This window comes from Zea mays, chromosome 2 (genome assembly GCF_902167145.1).
Source record: "Zea mays cultivar B73 chromosome 2, Zm-B73-REFERENCE-NAM-5.0, whole genome shotgun sequence".
In the NCBI taxonomy this organism is placed as follows: Eukaryota; Viridiplantae; Streptophyta; class Magnoliopsida; order Poales; family Poaceae; genus Zea; species Zea mays.
The window spans coordinates 25133550-25153795 of NC_050097.1; the positions used below are offsets into that span (position 1 = coordinate 25133550).

At 49.7% G+C, this 20246-nt stretch overlaps 1 protein-coding gene across 1 annotated transcript; it reads right to left on the bottom strand.

The window, feature by feature from the left end:
* Window positions 1–14063: 14063 nt before the first annotated feature.
* LOC103646158 (WD repeat-containing protein 44) lies at window positions 14064–19624 on the bottom strand. The gene is made up of 7 exons (XM_008670878.4): window positions 17734–19624; window positions 16472–16562; window positions 16232–16389; window positions 16096–16147; window positions 15934–16016; window positions 15737–15830; window positions 14064–15194 (listed from the first exon to the last, which is right to left on the bottom strand). The coding sequence occupies exons 1-7, from the start codon at window positions 19054–19056 to the stop codon at window positions 14638–14640; spliced, it is 2358 nt and encodes a 785-aa protein (XP_008669100.1). The 5' UTR covers window positions 19057–19624; the 3' UTR covers window positions 14064–14637.
* Between the last annotated feature and the right edge of the window lie 622 nt (window positions 19625–20246).

A 20246-nucleotide genomic window follows, 5' to 3' on the forward strand; every position in this document is an offset into this window, starting at 1 on the left:
AATTTGGCATACAAATAAGTCATTTTCAAGAGTTTTAGTAAAGAGTGTAGGATCGGCCTTTCCGACTTTGAAGCCATTAGCAATAAGAAAATCTCTAAGGCATTCATACCATGCTCTTGGGGCTTGTTTGAGCCCATAAAGCACCTTAGAGAGCTTATAGACATGGTTAGGATACTCACTGTCTTCAAAGCCAGGAGGTTGCTCAACATAGACCTCTTCCTTGATTGGTCCATTGAGGAAGGCACTTTTCACGTCCATTTGATAAAGCTTAAAGCCATGGTAAGTAGCATAGGCCAATAATATGCGAATTGACTCAAGCCTAGCTACGGGTGCATAGGTTTCACCGAAATCCAAACCTTCAACTTGGGAGTATCCCTTGGCCACAAGTCGAGCTTTGTTCCTTGTCACCACACCATGCTCATCTTTCTTGTTGCGGAAGACCCATTTGGTTCCTACAACATTTTGGTTAGGACATGGAACTAAATGTCATACCTCATTTCTAGTGAAGTTGTTGAGCTCCTCTTGCATCGCCACCACCCAATCCGAATCTTGAAGTGCTTCCTCTATCCTGTGTGGCTCAATAGAGGAAACAAAAGAGTAATGTTCACAAAAATGTGCAACCCGAGATCGAGTAGTTACCCCCTTATGAATGTCGCCGAGGATGGTGTCGACGGGGTGATCTCGTTGGATTTCTTGGTGGACTCTTGGGTGTGGCGGCCTTTGCTCTTCATCCTCCTTGTCTTGATCATTTGCATCTCCCCCTTGATCATTGCCGTCATCTTGAGGTGGCTCATTTGCTTGATCTTCTACTTCATCAACTTGAGCTTCATCCTCATTTTGAGTCGGTGGAGATGCTAGCGTGGAGGAGGATGGTTGATCTTGTGCATGTGGAGGCTCTTCGGATTCCTTAGGACACACATCCCCAATGGACATGTTCCTTAGCGCTATGCATGGAGCCTGCTCTTCACCTATCTCATCAAGATCAACTTGCTCTACTTGAGAGCCGTTAGTCTCGTCAAACACAACGTCACAAGAAACTTCAACAAGTCCCGAGGACTTGTTAAAGACTCTATATGCCCTTGTGTTTGAGTCATATCCTAGTAAAAAGCCTTCTACAGTTTTAGGAGCAAATTTAGATTTTCTACCTCTCTTAACAAGAATAAAGCATTTGCTACCAAAAACTCTAAAATATGAAATATTTGGCTTTTTACCGGTTAGGAGTTCATAGGATGTCTTCTTGAGGATTCGGTGAAGGTATAACCGGTTGATGGCGTAGCAAGCGGTGTTGACTGCTTCGGCCCAAAACCGATCCGGTGTCTTGTACTCATCAAGCATGGTTCTTGCCATGTCCAATAGAGTCCGATTCTTCCTCTCCACTACACCATTTTGTTGTGGAGTGTAGGGAGAAGAGAACTCATGCTTGATGCCCTCCTCCTCAAGGAAGCCTTCTATCTGTGAGTTCTTGAACTCCGTCCCGTTGTCGCTTCTAATTTTCTTGATCCTTAAGCCGAACTCATTTTGAGCCCGTCTCAAGAATCCCTTTAAGGTCTCTTGGGTTTGAGATTTTTCCTGCAAAAAGAACACCCAAGTGAAGCGAGAATAATCATCCACTATTACAAGACAATACTTACTCTCGCCGATGCTTATGTAAGCAATCGGGCCGAATAGATCCATGTGGAGTAGCTCAAGCGGCCTATCGGTCGTCATGATGTTCTTGTGTGGATGTTGGGTTCCAACTTGCTTCCCGGCTTGGCACGCGCTACAAATCCTGTCTTTCTCAAAATGAACATTTGTTAATCCTAAAATGTGTTCTCCCTTTAGAAGCTTATGAAGATTCTTCATCCCAACATGGGCTAGTCGGCGGTGCCAGAGCCAACCCATGTTAGTCTTAGCAATTAAGCAAGTGTCAAGTTCAGCTCTATCAAAATCTACCAAGTATAGCTGACCCTCTAACACTCCCTTAAATGCTATTGAATCGCCACTTCTTCTAAAGACAGTGACACCTACATCAGTGAATAGACAGTTGTAGCCCATTTGACATAATTGGGATACGGAAAGCAAATTGTAATCTAATGAATCAACAAGAAAAACATTTGAAATGGAATGGTCAGGAGATATAGCAATTTTACCCAAACCTTTGACCAAACCTTGATTTCCATCCCCGAATGTGATTGCTCTTTGGGGATCTTGGTTTTTCTCATATGAGGAGAACATCTTCTTCTCCTCGGTCATGTGGTTTGTGCATCCGCTATCGATGATCCAACTTGTGCCCCCGGATGCATAAACCTACAAAACAATTTTAGTTCTTGAATTTAGGTACCCAAACGGTTTTGGGTCCTTTGGCATTAGACACAAGAACTTTGGGTACCCAAACACAAGTCTTTGACCCCTTGTGTTTGCCCCCAACAAACTTGGCAACTACCTTGCCAGATTTGTTAGTAAGCACATAAGATGCATCAAAAGTCTTAAATGAAATGTCATGATCATTTGATGCATTAGGAGTTTTCTTACTAGGCAACTTAGCATGGGTTGGTTGCCTAGAGCTAGATGTCTCACCCTTATATATAAAAGCATGGTTAGGGCCAGAGTGAGACTTCCTAGAATGAACTTTCTTAATTTTGCTCTCGGGATAACCGACAGGGTACAAAATGTAACCCTCGTTATCCTGAGGCATGGGAGCCTTGCCCTTAACAAAGTTAGACAAGTTTTTAGGAGGGGCATTAAGTTTGACATTGTCTCCCCTTTGGAAGCCAATGCCATCCTTGATGCCAGGGCGTCTCCCATTATAGAGCATACTTCTAGCAAATTTAAACTTTTCATTTTCCAAGTTATGCTCGGCAATTTTAGCATCTAATATTGCTATATGATCATTTTGTTGTTTAATTAAAGCCATGTGATCATGAATAGCATTGATATCAACATCTCTACATCTAGTACAAATAGAAGTGTGCTCGATGGTAGATGTAGAGGGTTTGCAAGATTTTAATTCTACAACCTTAGCATGTAGTATATCATTCTCATTTCTAAGGTTAGAAATAGTAACATTGCAAACATCAAAATCTTTAGCCTTAGCAATTAATTTTTCATTTTCAATCCTAAGGCTACCAAGAGAGATGTTTAATTCTTCAATCTTAGCAAGCAAATCATCATTATTATTTCTAAGATTGGGAATTGAAACATCACAAACATGAGAATCAACCTTAGCAATTAAACTAGCATTTTCATTTCTAAGGTTATCAATGATCTCATGGCAAGTGCTTAGCTCACTAGACAATTTTTCATATTTTTCAACTTGTAGAGCGTAAGCATTTTTAACCTTAACATGCTTTTTATTTTCCTTGATTAGGAAGTCCTCTTGGGAGTCCAAGAGATCATCCTTCTCATGGATGGCACTAATTAGCTCATTTAATTTTTCCTTTTGTTCCATGTTAAGGTTGGCAAAAAGGGTACGCAAATTATTCTCCTCATCACTAGCATTATCATCACTAGAGGATTCATATTTAGTGGAGGATTTAGATTTAACCTTCTTTCTTTTGCCGTCCTTTTCCATGAGGCACTTGTGGCCGACGTTGGGGAAGAGGAGTCCCTTGGTGACGGCGATGTTGGCGGCGTCCTCGTTGGAGGAGGAGTCGGTGGAGCTCTCGTCCGAGTCCCACTCCCAGCAAACATGGGCATCGCCGCCCTTCTTCTTGTAGTACCTCTTCTTTTCTCTCCTCTTTCCTTTCTTGTCGTCGCCCCTGTCACTGTCACTAGATATAGGACATTTTGCAATGAAATGACCGGGCTTACCACACTTGTAGCAAACTTTCTTGGAACGGGATTTGTAATCCTTCCCCTTCCGTTGCTTGAGGATTTGGCGAAAGCTTTTGATGATTAAAGCCATCTCCTCATTGTCGAGCTTGGAGGCGTCAATTGGTTGTCTACTCGGTGTAGACTCCTCCTTCTTCTCCTCCGTCGCCTTAAATGCCACCGGTTGCGTTTCGGACGTGGAGGGTTCGTCAAGCTCGTTGATCTTCTTTGAGCCTTTAATCATACATTCAAAGCTCACAAAATTCCCGATAACTTCCTCGAGGGTCATTTGAGTATATCTAGGATTACCACGAATTAATTGAACTTGAGTGGGGTTAAGGAAAATGAGTGATCTAAGAATAACCTTAACCACCTCGTGGTCATCCCACTTCTTGCTCCCGAGGTTGCGCACTTGGTTCACCAAAGTCTTGAGCCGGTTGTACATGTCTTGTGGCTCTTCCCCTTGGCGAAGTCGAAAGCGACCGAGCTCCCCCTCGATCGTTTCCCGCTTGGTGATCTTTGTTAGTTCATCACCCTCGTGCGTGGTCTTGAGGAGGTCCCAAATTTCCTTTGCATTCTTCAACCCTTGCACCTTGTTGTATTCCTCTCTATTTAGAGAGGCCAAGAGTATGGTTGTGGCTTGGGAGTTGAAGTGCTCGATTTGGGCCACCTCGTCCTCATCATAATCCTCATCCCCTACGGATGGTACCTGTGCTCCAAACTCAACAACATTCCATATACTTTTGTGGAGTGAGGTTAGATGAAATTTCATTAGATCACTCCACCTAGCATAATCTTCACCGTCAAAGGTTGGCGGTTTGCCTAATGGAACGGAAAGTAATGGAGTATGTCTAGATGTACGAGGATAGTGTAAGGGGATCTTACTAAACTTCTTACGCTATTGGCGTTTAGAAGTTACGGAGGGCGCATCGGAGCCGGAGGTCGATGTTGATGAAGTGTCGGTCTCGTAGTAGACCACTTTCCTCATTCTCTTGTGCTTGTCCCCACTCTGATGTGGCTTGTGAGAGGAAGATCTCTCCTTCTTCTCTTTGTGGTGAGAAGAATATTTCTTCTCCTTCCCTTTGTTGGAGGAGCTCTTCTTCTTCTCCTTCCTCTTGGTGCGGGACTCTTCCGATGAAGTGCTCCCGTGGCTTGTAGTGGGCTTTTCGCCGGTCTCCATCTCCTTCTTGGCGTGATCTCCCGACATCACTTCGAGCGGTTAGGCTCTAATGAAGCACCGGGCTCTGATACCAATTGATAGTCGCCTAGAGGGGGGTGAATAGGGCGAAACTGAAATTTACAAATATAAACACAACTACAAGTCGGGTTAGCGTTAGAAATGTAAACGAGTCCGCGAGAGAGGGCGCAAAACAAATCGCAAGCAAATGAAGAGTGTGACACGCGGATTTGTTTTACCGAGGTTCGGTTCTCGCAAACCTACTCCCCGTTGAGGAGGCCACAAAGGCCGGGTCTCTTTCAACCCTTCCCTCTCTCAAACGGTCCCTCGGACCGAGTGAGCTTCTCTTCTCAAATCAAAGCCGGGAATAAAACTTCCCCGCAAGGGCCACCATACGATTGGTGCCTCTTGCCTTGATTACAATTGAGTGTTGATCACAAGAGCAAGTGAGAAAGAAAAGAAGCAATCCAAGCGCAAGAGCTCAAAAGAACACAACAAATCTCTCTCACTAATCACTAAAGCCTTTTATGGAATTGGAGAGGATTTGATCTCTTTGGTGTGTCTAGAATTGAATCCCTAGCTCTTGTAAGTGGTTGAGAAGTGGAAAACTTGGATACAATGAATGGTGGGGTGGTTGGGGTATTTATAGCCCCAACCACCAAACTTGACCGTTGGTGGAGGCTGTCTGTTCGATGGTGCACCGGACAGTCCGGTGCACACCGGACATGTCCGGTGCCCCAGCCACATCACCAATGCCGTTGGATTCTGACCGTTGGAGCTCCTGACTTGTGGGCCCGCCTAGATGTCCGGTGCACACTGGACATGTACTGTTCCATGTCCGGTGCGCCAGTATGGGCGCGCCTGCCTTCTGCGCGCGCTGCGCGCGCATTAAATGCATCGCAGGTAGCCGTTGGCGCTGAAATAGCCGTTGCTCCGAGGATGCACCGGACAGTCCGGTGCACACCGGACATGTCCGGTGAATTATAGCGGAGCGGCTGCTGCGCGTTCCCAAGGCTGGCGAGTTCCAGAGGCCGCGCTTCCTTGGAGCACCGGACACTGTCCGGTGTACACCGGACAGTCCGGTGAATTATAGCGCGCCGACCTGAGAAATTCCCGAAGGTAGCGAGTTCTAGTTGAAGTCCTCTGGTGCACCGGACACTGTCCGGTGGTGCACCGGACACTGTCCGGTGTACACCGGACAGTCCGGTGCCCCCAGACCAGAGGTGCCTTCGGTTGCCTCTTTGCTCCTTTGTTGAATCCAAAAAACTTGATCTTTTTATTGGCTAAGTGTGAACCTTTTACACCTGTATAATCTATACACTTGAGCAAACTAGTTAGTCCAATTATTTGTGTTGGGCAATTCAACCACCAAAATTAATTAGGGACTAGGTGTAAGCCTAATTCCCTTTCAGATACCTCACTCATCACCTTCCGTGAGAAGCAACTCTCGCTCGCACAAACAGTTTTGTTACCGACAAAAAAGTCCAGATACTCGAAACAAGAGGAAAGGAGACGCGACTTTACAATACGGCGAGGGTGTGTTTCGGCCTCGGCGGCCGCAGAAAACACACGCTACAAGATAATCTGATCCTGCAGGCTCGGATCTTGACGGGTAAAGGGAGCAGCAGCACCCTCGGCATCGACAACACCTTCGGCGAGGTCCGACCTAGCCTCGGACGGCGACGCGGTCCAAGGGTCTCCGCTCTGAAGGACAACGTCATCACCAAGCCCGGGCCATCGCCGCCAGGGTCTCCTCCAAGAATCCGGCCCGAGCAGGCGGCTCGGTCGGTCACCCCGGGGCCTCGGCTAGCTGTCCCCCAAGGACATCAGCCCGGCCCGAGGCCTCGGCAGGTCAATTCCGGCGTCGGTCCCGCTAACGGACGACCCGGCCAGGCTCCGGCCGACCTGGTCTTCTTTTCGAGCCAACTCTGCCTCTGTTCGCGCTGGCACCGCTACCCCTGGCCTCGGCTCATCGAAGAGCGGCCGAGGTTTTCCTCTAACTAAGCAAGGGAAGCCTCGGACAACAAGGCTGACCGAGCCGAGGGACTCCTACGCCTCCGGGATACGGATACCTCACTCGTCACCTTTACACGGGGTGACTCACGCTTGGTGAAGCGGTTCAGACAACCAACAGGCGAGTCTTAGTGCTCAAAAATGGGGAAAAAACACGGCTCCGTGCCGAATTTACATACATGTTCAGGCCTCGACAGCCACAATGAACAAAAACACTGGCATTCGAGGTGCCATTACAAACAGAACTCTGGTTCCATCCCCACGGGTATGAACAACCTCCACTCCGGGGAGCCCGCGGAGTTGCGTTCCTCCAACAACGAAGCGGAAAGACGGCGGATATCCCCCATCCGGGGGCTTGGAAGGTGGAAAGACACGATGCATAAGGGAGCGCGAAGACACGGTCGCCTACCAAGAGGGTCACCCTCCTTTTAAAGGCGACTCTCCCCACTTGCGTCCCCAGCAGTCGTGGGCTGAGTCTTCTCCAACACGCTCCAAGGTCCTCCCCCTACGGCGCGAGGGCTGGGTCCCACAGGTCATGCAAGCCGGCCCAGAGCAGAAGAAGCCAAACCGCCGCGCGTGGTGCGTGCAACCGCCCAGCGGTTACAAGCGGCTCTCCACTTTTGCCCAGACCAGCGGGCGAAAGGGCGGGCAGCCATGCAGGCGGCATGCAATCGCACCAAGTGGGCGCGCTTCTCCGACTCCCAACATGGCCAGCATGGAGGCCCAGACCCACGCGTCATGCAACCGGCGCGCCGAATGCTTCGTGCCTGCAACTCCACCGCCACCTGCACTGCCACCTGCGCCACCACCGCGCCTCCTCGACTGCGGAACCAATACCGTGACTCGAGGCGACCCAGCGCACGACCCAGCGGCTCCAGCCTGGCGCGATGGTCAATGCGGCCGAAAACGGGCCGGCAGTAATGGCGGTGGCAGGCGGGCAGGAGCAGCGGTCACGTCGTCAGCCAAGCTTACGTCCCATCCGGGGGCAGCGAGAGAACCCTCTCTCACGGCGTGAAGACAACGCGCCCGTGTTCCGTTCCTCGAACGGCTCGCGCACACGCAATAGCTGCCCTGCGAACCACTCGCCCCGTCGCATTAACTCCAAGGCGAGACAGGCGGCGCCTCTGGCAGGAGAAGCGAGCGACGCTTCGCCTTCGCCATAATGACCGCGTCATAAAAGGTACGCCGCGTCATTCGATTTCGTATCCTTTTCCTTTTTTTCCTCTTTCTCTCTGTTGCAACAGGGACCGGGAAAGGGGGATACCCCGGAAGGGATCCTTCCCTGTGAAGGAACCAGGCTCCGAGCCTCCCTACTGATCAGAGGTTCGAAGGCTGGCCCCTTGGAAGGGTTCAACAGCCGCCTCAGAGCACGTGGGCTCCACACCCACTACTGGTCAGAGGTTTGAAGGCCGGCCAATCGGAAGGGTTCAACGGCCGCCTCAGGCTACTCGGGCTCCGCGCCCACTACTGATCAGGGGTTCGAAGGCTAGCCCCCGAAGGGTTCACAGCCGCCTCAGACACAGAGCGAGGGATGACCATGGGTACGTTCGATACATAACCAAGTCTCGGGCTGCGCTCCCGAGGTACCCTAGGACATTTCCGAGACCAGCGGGAACGATCTTGTAACGGAATCCCATCGGAGGGAGGCATCGAGCCCTCGGACCCCGTCGCCAGGGGACCGGGTCCGGCAGATCACCCGCAGGTACTTTTGGGCGCGCCTCTGGGCCTCTAGCCGACCCCTAACGAATGGGGCACGGACGTCCGCTCGGATCACCCGCCTGCAGCTCACCGGAGACACCATGTTCGGCGCCCACCGAGGGCAACATGGCGCTCTCCCCCCTCCTCCTTGCGGAAAGGCGACGCAGGGGCGTATGTAAAAAAGTCGAGTCTGTCCCTGATCGCCCTCTCACCCTGTGCAGAGGCTCGGGGGCTGCTCTCGCAAACCCGGCTCCGGCCAAACCGTTGACAGCGTCAACATACCAGCCCAAGAACTTGGGACCCGACCGTACACCCGGGCTACGGCCAGCTCACATGAGGGAACGACCAGACCAGCCGAAGCATTACGCGAGGCGTTAAGACCTCGGAGGAGTCAAACCACTCCTCCGAGGCCTCGGGGGCTACACCCGGCGGGTGCGCTCGCGCGCACCCACCGGAACAAAACGCAACCGAGAAAGGCTGGTCCCCTTGCAAAAAAGTGCGACGAAAGCCTCCAAGCGAGTGCTAACACTCCCTTCGAGGCTTGAGGGCTACTGTCGGGGACCATAATTAGGGGTACCCTCAAGGCTCCTAATTCTCAGCTGGTAACCCCCATCAGCATAAAGCTGCAAAGGCCTGATGGGTGCGATCAAGTCAGGGATCAGTCCATTCGAGGGACTCGATCACGCCTCGCCCGAGCCTAGCCTCGGACAAGGGCAGCCGACCCCGGAGGATCTCCGCCTCGCCTGAGGCCCCCTCCAGCGGCTAACACGTTCCCGGCTCGCCCGAGGCCCTGTCTTCGCCGAGAAGCAACACCGACCAAATCGCATGAGCATTTAATGCAAAGGTGGCCTGACACCTTTATCCTGACGCGCGCCCCTCAGCTGACAGAGCCGAAGTGACCGCCGTCACTTCGCCGCTCCACTGACCAGTCTGACAGAAAGACAGCGCCGCCTGCGCCGCTCCGACTGCGGTGCCACTTGACAGAGTGAGGCTGACAGGCAGTCAGGCCCGGCCGCACGCACCATAGGAAACTCCGCTCCGCCTGACCCAGGGCTCGGACTCGGGCTAAGCCCCGGAAGACGGCGAACTCCGCTCCGCCCGACCCAGGGCTCGGATTCGGGCTAAGCCCCGGAAGACGGCGAACTCCGCTCCGCCCGACCCAGGGCTCGGACTTGGGCTCAGCCCCGGAAGACGGCGAATTCCGCTCCGCCCGACCCAGGGCTCGCACTTGGGCTCAGCCCTAGAAAACGATGAACTCTGCTTCGCCCGACCCCAGGACTCAAATTCCGCCCTGGCCTGAGCCAACGGCCTCCGCCTCGCCCGACCTAGGGGCTCGGACTCGGCCTCGGCCATGGAAGACGGACTCGACCTCGACCTCGGAGGAGCCTCCACATCGCCCAACCTAGGGCGCGGACCGGCCACGTCAACAGGAGGCGCCATCATTACCCTACTCCAAGCTGACTCAGGCTACGGGAAACAAGACCGGCGTCCCATCTGGCTCGCTCCGCCAGATAGGTGATGATGGCGCCCCGCACGCTCCCTGACGATGGCGGCTCTCGGCCCCCTTACGGAAGCAAGAGGACGTCAGCAAGGACTCGACGGCCCCGACAGCTGTCCCTCCGCCAAGCTCCAGCGCTCCTCCGACGGCCACGACATCACACAAACCGGGCGCCAAAATCTCTCCGGCCGCCACGATGGCGTGTACTTAGGGCGCTAGCTCTCCTCCGCTAGACACGTAGCACTCTGCTACACCCCCCATTGTACACCTGAATCCTCTCCTTGCGCCTATAAAAGGAAGGACCAGGGCCCTCTTAGAGGGGGTTGGCCGCACGGGGACAAGGACGAGACGGACGCTCGCGTGAGGCCGCTCGCTCCCTCCCCCGTGTGGACGCTTGTAACCCCCCTACTGCAAGCGCACCCGACCTGGGCGCGGGACGAACACGAAGGCCGCGGGATTTCCACCTCTCTCACGCCCATCTCCGGCCACCTCACTTCCCCCCTTCGCGCTCGGCCTCGCGTCGACCCATCTGGGCTGGGGCACGCGGCGACACTTCACTCGTCGGCTCAGGGACCCCCCGGTCTCGAAACGCCGACACCTACTCCAGAAATTTAGGGCTAACCACCAGACTACATGTACCTTAATATTTAGAAATAAACAAAAATTATATTTGTAGCCTAGACGTCGCTTCTCACGCTCTCTCACCTCATGACAACGCATGGTACATATCTAGTAATATAATAAACTGCAAATATGCTTACCGCATCTTTCATATTCATCCATAATCATAAACATACCACTTACCTCGTGATGATAAGCATGTGATAAAATTGAGCAATAAAAATCATACAAAACTACTTTAAAGAATATGTTAATTTATAATTATGTACTCATCCTGAATCAATTAATGCTATGATAAAGTATGTGTAGAATAAACAAGTCAAGCTATAGTAATCACGGCTACATTTACTTGTCTTTACTGAAGATCATCGAACACATGAGCTACAAATAATCCAAAGGCACACCACCCCCATAAACAACGAGAACGATGAAGATCCACAACCTTTGAACTCTCGTTTCTCCCTCGTAGTAATCTCTATAGTTGCACGTATTGTCGACTTGATCAATTTTGCCGGGAGAAACACGCATGATGGGGAACGACGGTGAAGCCCTAAATCCTGTCTTCTTCTCTTGTGCCACATCTTTCTCTTATGCGTGGAATAGAAAGGATGTCGGCTAGAGATGGATACCTCGGTTGGGAAAGAAAAAGACCCCTCATATACAGTACTAGAAAAGGAAGCGCCCTATCGGGCGCTAGACACCTTATGCACGTAGAGAAATAAATTAAACTATATGTTGCATTGTATATAAACACATTTTAATGCAGCCATAAAATTAGACAAAGAAAACCATAATAATTATGTACCAATAGGCTTTGACGATCATCAGGGAGCAGATGAACGAACAGTCGATGGAAGCAGATGGTAGTACAAGTCAGCAGCAAGCTCGGTTTAATTGTGACTCTAGGCAACTCCACTATTAGGATTAGGTTTGATGATTATTTGGTCTCTTCTCTCTTTGCTTCTCTGGGCGCGGGCTATAGGGCGCCATAGGGAGCGGGGCAGCGGGCCACCTCTGTGTGGCCATAAAGCGGGCGGCGGCGGGTAGCAAGGGAGGCAAGGAGGGAGGTGTGCGTCGCTGACGTGGGCCCACCTGAAAGTGGAGGGAGGCTGGAGGGGAGATCGTGACTGGTGAGGGGAAAGGTCAAGCGGAGGAGAGAGAAAGAGAGGAGCGAGCGGTTTTAGACTCGCAGACAGGGTTCACGTGGCTCCGTATAAGAGATATATGTACTATCTTCTGCTAGTGGAGCGAGCGAGTTTCTGTATAGCCACGTGTCAGATAAGCAAAGGCTGCGTGGCCCGGATGTACGGACAGAGCTCGAAATCGCTTGAGGTTTTAATATAAGAGATGGTCTCTTTTGAAATATATATATCTTCATGATTTTGAACTTTAAACGATGCTATAAGTTATAACTAGACAAACGAGAAATGCATATGACGAGCTCTACGCTCTGATTGGCCATCGGAGCAATGGATAAAAAATTTATGTTGTAGCACTAATTAAAATTCTCATTTAAACTTTTATCACTTTATTCTTCCTAAGACAGAAAACGTACTCTGGTTATACATTTTTATCATTCAAGTTTTAAAAGATGAACTTAAATGCAAATCCTGGTCATGGTGTGCATGCTAAACTTGGAATGCACGCCCGGATCGTGGCAGATTTGCTTTATAAAATGGCACCATATTGTAAGAAAAATTAAGGTCATCTTTGTTTACCATCGAGATTATATAATTTAGCTTAAATAAGTTAAGAAGCAAACAAACAATAGAGATTATTATGTGGATTATATAATCTAGATACCTAAATTATGATAATTCATAAGTAGGTTATTAGGTGCTTATATAATCTATAAGCAAACGAAGCCTAAGGATTGAAATATAGATTGTATGACTTTTCTTCAATTAAAATTACCATTCTTGGACGGATGGAAATTTGTTTAAAATAGAAAAGTTCGACTCGCGATAAAACTAAAGTAACCTGTAATTTAGAATGGTTGAAGCCCTAAGGGCTCGTTTAGGGTTCTTAAGGTGTCACCTAGGCGACGGCCTAGACGTCCAGGCACTCGGGCAAAACTGACCGTCTTGCTCGCCTTACCCGTCTAGGCGTCGCCTAGGCACTAAGGCGGTTGTCTGGTGCACCTGCTCACGTAGACACCTTAAAAACACTGTACTTTATATATCGAGAAGACATAAGTGTATAAAATTTATATTGATGTCATCATAATGACTTCGTGTCGAGACATGTTAGAATAAAATTTTAAGGTGACCATATATTATGAATTCTTTTATTTGAGATTAATATTTTTATATATATTTGAGTATCCATCAATAACATAATATATATATAAGGGTCCCTATTTTAGGTCTCGCTCTAGCCCCGATTTGTCAGCAGCGGCCCATGGGAGCTGTGAGAAGCAGTTTTTTTCTCACACTTTATAGTACACAAAATAGAGTATATTCACTTCACTCCCACCATGGAGTAGTTTAGATTTTTACGGTTTGTCTCTGCGGGAGTGATTCTCGCTAAGAACGGAGTTATGAGAGCTCTATCAATTATTAAGCTAAAGTTGCATATTATAGCCTTCTATGTCTAAATCGGCGCAAGTACTGTTACACTCCTGATTTCTTTCGATGCATTCCCCCTTTATTCTTGTGAAAGTGTTAACCGGGCCGTCTAATCTTACCAACGAGAAGAGCCCATTTCAACAAGTGTTTACTACATTCATGGACCCCCTCGATAGTCGAATCGGTGATGATAGACGACAAATTTGTTTGTGTGGTGCTAAAGATACAGTTTGAGGCGTCAGGCGTCAGCATCAACACTGCAAGGCAGTGCCCCTTTTCATTTCTCAATTAGAAATAAAAAAAATGCAATTGCAGATGCTCCCATTGCTAGGCATAATAATTTTCTAACTAAAAACGAAATAGCAAAAACCACACTGTTGAGCTGATTACCTTCGTCCACATCACATCAAACAATCTCGCGAATCACCGTTCCTGGTGAGGCGATCGTGATTTATCGCGTCACCTTCGATAGGCATCTCGATCAGATGCCCCCCTAATATCTCATATCTCTGACAGGCCAAGGATCTCTCAGCTCATCTGGAGATTGCTTTTGCCACCGTGGCCGCACCTCCACCGCTAGCAGGATCGGCGCTCGCCATCGAACATTTGAACTGTAGCACACGACACGTGAAAAGAGCATGTAGCAATGAATCAAAACAGAAACTGGGTAAGGAATCTGTTGGGCAACCGACAGTTGGGACACAGAAATGCACCTGCCAGCCTTGTCCGGAAGCAAGGTCCAAAAGCTTCAGAACTCAAAAGATTTCACACCCTCCTAGTCCCTCAATTACTACTATACCCATGTACCACTAACATCTCAAGCCTGCTATACCAGTCCAGCGAATTCACCACTGTATGCAACTCTTTTTTGCTTTTCTATTTCTGTAGAACTAAGATTTCTTACAAAAATATATAATAGCTGGTAAACATAAAGTAAAAAAAATGAAAAAGCTAAACTGGACTCAATGGAGAAAACAGATGAAAAGATGGCTGGCAAAAAGATCCCAAAGATCTAGCTCCAACCGGCCGACGCCCGCTCGTCCTTCCCGGGCTCCATTCTCATATACAATTCCGGGCAAACGAATTCGCCGTACCTTGAGTACCAGGTCGTAGGTTAGTTGAAGTTCGCAGGCAGGTGCACCTAGGAGCAGCAACAGAATCCAGTCCCAGACTGCGTGCAGATCACCCAAACTTTCACCTATCTATACACAAAAATCACCCGTCTTGCTGCAGGGCAGACGCCAAGACCAGGCAGCGGTCTCATAGCTACAGTACTATACTCGAGCAGGAAACCCAAAGTTCTGAAATGCTCTGATCTGACCTCCACGGCCTGCTGTGACAATTACAGTTCCCCAGGCTGACCAGCATGGAGCTTGATCAGCACCGCTGAGAAGACTGGCACTAGACTGAGGGCTCTGCTTTGTTGGCGTCATCAGTTCTTCAGGCCAAGTTGCTCTATCACCGCTGTGATTTGAACTGGTGCTTAGGATATTGCCACTTTGAGGCTGCAGATCGGAGGAATCTTGCAGTTTTTCAGGGACAGCATGCAGCAGAGGATGCTCCAATACAGAATCCCGCTCATCGTGCTTCGTGGAGTTTGATCTGGATACCACTGCTGAGCCATTAGATGGCGGTGCAACAGCAACTGTCACATCCTGGCAGTGGAAATGTTCATAGGAACTGGTGACAGTAACATTCGCCTTGCTTCTGCCTTTTTCAAGGCTACCATCGTTTCTCCATATGTACACATGGGAATCCTCACTTGCTGAGATCACATACCTCCCATTAGCAGCTAAACATGCTGAAATCTGGCTGTTAGTGTTTCGGAAACCTGAAACAGAAGAGAACAAAGAGTGAAACAGCCATTGCAGTGGAAACAACCAAGTAGAAAATTAAAAATCGTTGCTTCAAGGTGAAAAAAAATATATGCATAGTGGACCCACCAACGGGCAGATATAACTGTGTTATCGTGTTAAGTGAACAAGAGGACCTGTCACCTCAACAAAGTGGAGAATGACAGGTTTTGTCACTTTGTTGAAAGCACATGACAGGAGAAACGCGAAAATGCTACATGATTCGATCAATGGAACATCGAAATATGTTATTGGTAAATAGTTGATTACTATATGGTTTGATTCCTGCCCATCTACCAAACTACAGACACTGGGATTCTAACACAGAAATCAGTTTTTAATGAACAATCAAAACAGGTTATCAAAATGTAATTACGTAAAGAACCAGTCATTTTACTAAATCACTTACCAGAAGCAGAGAAAAACAATGTGGTACTGGTACAAAACTATGTCTTGCAAAAATAAATGATGCGATATGCCTACTGATCTTAAAAAAGTTCCCGGGCTCAAAATTTGATACCTTTGTACTTGTGAACTAGATTAAGGCCATCAAAAACCCTGATTCTTGAATCTGCAGATGTAATAAGGACCCTTGAAGTACTCCCTGGGAGAAACTATTCAAGGAACAATTATTTAGTAAGACAGAAAGCTTAATGATAAAAAAAATAATGTGTACACAACTTGTGAAGTATATGCAAATTTGTTCGGGAAATGCACCTGAAATCCAGTTATTTTCTTCTGACTGGACTTCTTTTTCTTATTTTGCAGGTCAATTTGTTTCTTTTGGAGAAGCTTATTATCTGGTCAGAAAAAGTAAAAAGAAAAGGTAAGTCACAGCCAGAGAGAAAACATGATGATATGATGCAGGTGGAGAGGTACCAGATGTATCATAAATATGGCAGCTGCCTTTATGGGAACCAATTAGTGCACTCTTCGAGAAAGAAAGAAAGAGATGTGTCAGATCGTAACATGAAGAAGATATTAAATCAAAGAATTATGTATAGATGATTAAAACCTGTCCATCTGGGGTATAGCAAGCAGCAGTGACCATTTCATGCAAATCTTTCCAATCAACAATTTCACGGTTTTGAATGCTCCATATGCGGACTTTTTCATCCAGTGAACCACTAATGAAGTATCTATCATCAACAGGGTTGAACTGGATGCATGTCACTAGGATACAGATTCAACAAAAGAAAATTCAGCATGCTGGCAGAGTGACAAAGATTAAGGGCAAGTGGTGGGTGATTCTTACCATAGTCACTGTGTGAAAATGTTTTTAGACAGGAAGCGCTCGAAATGTGCCACAACTTCACCGTTTTATCCATTGAAGATGAAAGTAAGTACTGTAAAGCATTTCAGAAAGGTATGACTGAGAAATTTTGTAAGGAGTTAATGGAACTTTACCAATCATACTTCCTATGGAGCACTGTCACTGAGCACAAAATCGATATGTAGCCAGCACAGAGAGGAGAAAGATGTTTTCAGCTGGCAACTTAATACCTAAAAGGAATCCAACAAATTTTATGTGTCTAATCATGCACTTGTGCTCTTGGAGGCAACTGGTCGGGTCTAAATGCAACCCCTTTCATTAATAAGTGTGATTAGGGAGGGGTAACTCAAACTTGCAGAACCTGATAAATAGTAGTACCCTACTGATGGTTTGATGCTGTGTGACTTAGCGCCAGACCATCTGTAATATGACTAACAGGTTAGAAAATGTGTGTCCAAGAGACCATAAATTGAGACTCCACAACTTGATGTGACAAGACTTAGTGTCACATTTATATGACCTGTTTCATGGTGTTACTTAAGTTGGGAACACTGAACAAACAACCCTTTTGTACTTGCATTTGGTCAATATAAAAGTTTAAAAAATGGAAAGCACATGATGAGGCAAGATAATCCTAGATTTTAGAAGCCCACACACCTATCCATGATATATTGTGAAACACATAATATCTATTTGATGATAAACAAAAAAATGATAGGAGTTAACAAGTAGCCAACATTTAGAGCCGCAAAAGTAAATTATCAAGGCACTGAAAAAATATGATGTTCATGGCAATCTGGGCATTAATGTTTGGACGTTTGCCATGGCCTGATAATGGTTACATGCTGATAAATTCACCAATATGTGCATACACAAAAAGGTACAATAACTTGGAGGAAGAACGTTTAGGTAGCAAATAATTGATGATATGCATTACAAGTTACCAATTCATCCTTTGCAGCTAATTACGCCAGAAATGCATTAAAATAGGCAGCTCTAGGTGCTATGTTATTTCTGTCCTAACATGGTTGAACCCAATCACCACAAAGATGGCTGCTGGAATAATGCTTCATAAAAATATGCCGTTAACATTTCTATAGTAAAACGAATAACAAGAACTAAGCAATTGTTGTCTACAATCGTTATACTGTTTATGGCATGCTTCTAGATTTCAGCATTTATCAAATTACTGGTCAAAAATAAACTAGGGGCAAGTTTAGAACAAACAGCAACGCTAGAAATACCTGGGATTTGGACCAGCAGAGATCAAGCACATCTTCTGAATGCCCCACGAAGGTCCGAATCGGCTTTTCTGACAGTGCAAACACATGCTCTGGCACCATTAGCCGGTCTGAGCTCACAGACCTACGACCCTCCAAGAACCTTGCCCGACGCTTCTTCTCACGATTGCTCCCATCCAGACTGCTGGCCAAGGCTAATGTTGTCTCCGGTGAACCGTTGCACGCCATGGCAACAAGAGGATTGCACAGTCCGTTCTCCTCGCGTTTCCTCTCAAACTCGGACACTTCCCAGACATGGATCACGCAGTCTTCCCCAGCACTCGCGAGGTACCGGCCATCTGGACTAAACCTGATGCTCCAGATGGACCCATTGTGAGCCTGAATCTCCTGGTTCATGAACAGGCCACTGAGCTCCTTGTACGACTTCCCAGACTGCCTCACCTTAACGCGCACCCGGCCATGGTGCACGGAGGCTCCGGCGCTGTCCTGGCTGTCATCCGTCGCTGAGCTGGACCGGCGGCCGCCTTTCTCCGAGGACGTGTCCTTCTCGTCGCTGCTGCGGCGGTCGCGGGAGGTGACCGCCATGGAGCCGGCAACGTTTCGAAGGCTCCGAAGCCAGCTGCTGTGCCGCCGGTGGCGCGTAGCCCCGTTGCTGGAGTCGGAGTTGGACCTCTGGATGGGGGTGGACGCGCCGTTGTTCGAGCCGGAGCTCCCCACGTTATCGCGTCGCATGAGCTCCTGGACGATAGGCGAGCAGCCTACGCAGAGGTCAACAAACTCCTCCATGGTGAAGTGGCGGCCCGTGCCGACCTCGCGGAGCTGGAACTCCTCCTTGACCACGAACTCGGTGCCGTCGTCGAGGTTCCGGATTAGGCACCTCGGGCCAGCGTCCTCCCCTTCGGGCGTGGCCTCGGAGGAGCCCGACGACGCCTGGCGCGACCGCCCGCCCAGCGGGGGCTTGGTCGACGAGACCGGCACGGCGCCGTCTGATCTGGATCGGGGGATGGGCGAGGCCGGCGCCGGGCGGACGGGCCCGTCGTAGGAGACCGATCGGCCCATCTCGAGGCGCGCTAGGGCGGGGTCCCCGGCGAGCCCCATCATCTGGAGCAGCTTCCGGCGCCGCTCCTGCACGGGCGCCGGCTCCGACGTCCACACGTCGAGCGCCGCCGCCGCCGCAGAGGCGGCCCCGTCCCGTCGCCGTCGCGGGTGGTCGTTGTCGTCATCGTCCGAGGCGGAGGTGGAGGAGCAGGAGGAGGAGAGCACGCGGTCTCGCGACTCGTAGAACACCTCCTCCTCCTCTTCCTCCTCCCCGCCGCCGGCTCTCATCTCCGCGCCCGCATTGACCGCCGAGGAAGATGGAGTCGACACGGCGGCGCCCCGCGGATGGAAATTGCCCCGTGGACGCCGCGGCGATGAGCGGGGGAGGGGGAAGCAAGGCGCCCGCGACCGCGACCGCGCGCAGGTGGAGTCAGATCCACCACGGGCACGAGGCCCGCGACCGGTTCGTCGTCGGACGGGCCAATCGCGACGGGTTCCTACCCCGTGCCGCGCGCCTGCCTGTGCCTGTTCGTGCCTTCCCTCGAAAAAAGTGGTGGTTGGTGCTGGACTGCTGGCGCCGTCGTCGTTGTTATTGCGGGTGGTGATGCTTGCCAATGCCACCACCTCCTCTCCCCCCGCTGCGGCTGCGGCTGCGTGCGTCGTTGTTGTTGGCGATGTTTACCAGCGCCTACTCCGGCCTCCCCTGGCCATGGGGAGGGAAGGTGACGTTAAAAACCCATCGGCCGCTGGACCCAGCCGTCAGCCGGGAGCGTTCGGGCGCGAGCGCGACAAACTTGGGAAAGGGTAACCGCTCGCTCCTGCCGTTTCGGGGAAGTGGATTAGTGCAAGGAGAAGGCGGTCAATTTGGAAGGCGTGTTTTGAGAGTTTTAAGGTGACGCGGAAAGAGGGCGTCTGTCGTGCGCTTTGGCGTCGTCACCTGTGCTATGCCCGAATCATGAGCTGGTGGTAAAAAAAATTCCGTCCCCCCATTGCCCTTTGTTTTGTCTTATTCGTCGATGATTTCCAGAAGGTGCAAAGAGGAATTTCCTTTGAAAAAAAATAAATGGGGGCCAGGCAGACAGTACCTGACTGTCTGATGAGGTAAAGGGTCCGTCGGCGTGAACAAAGCCTCGCTGTGAGAGAGATGTTACTGGCGCCCGTAAAAATTAAGGAAAGCACATACACACGCAGGCGCCATGTGGCATGCGTGCCATGGGTAGCAGCTTGGCACCACATGCGGCGTGTCAGGAGGACCATCGCGCAAACAGTCCATCAAAGATCCACCAAAGCCTCCCCGCGGCCGGGCAGACCGCCGGCAGGCATCCGATGCTGGCAGGTCCTTCTCTCTCTCTCTCTCAAGTCTCAAAGCCCTTCGGCCAGAGCGCGTGCCGCGCAACCCGCGCACACGACGTACCGCCGCTGCCGCGCCGCGCGGTCCCGGTCCCGGGGCGGGCAGCATGAGCGCGGCGGCACGAACG

Excerpts from the sequence above, each read along its gene's own strand:
- LOC103646158 (XM_008670878.4), bottom strand. The coding sequence starts at position 19,056 with ATGAGAGCCGGCGGCGGGGAGGAGGAAGAGGAGGAGGAGGTGTTCTAC. Across the intron at positions 16,390-16,471 it reads ATTTTCACACAGTGACTATG|TGACATGCATCCAGTTCAAC; the intron begins GTAAGAATCACC and ends TCTGTATCCTAG. Across the intron at positions 15,831-15,933 it reads AGAAAATAACTGGATTTCAG|TTTCTCCCAGGGAGTACTTC; the intron begins GTGCATTTCCCG and ends TTCCTTGAATAG.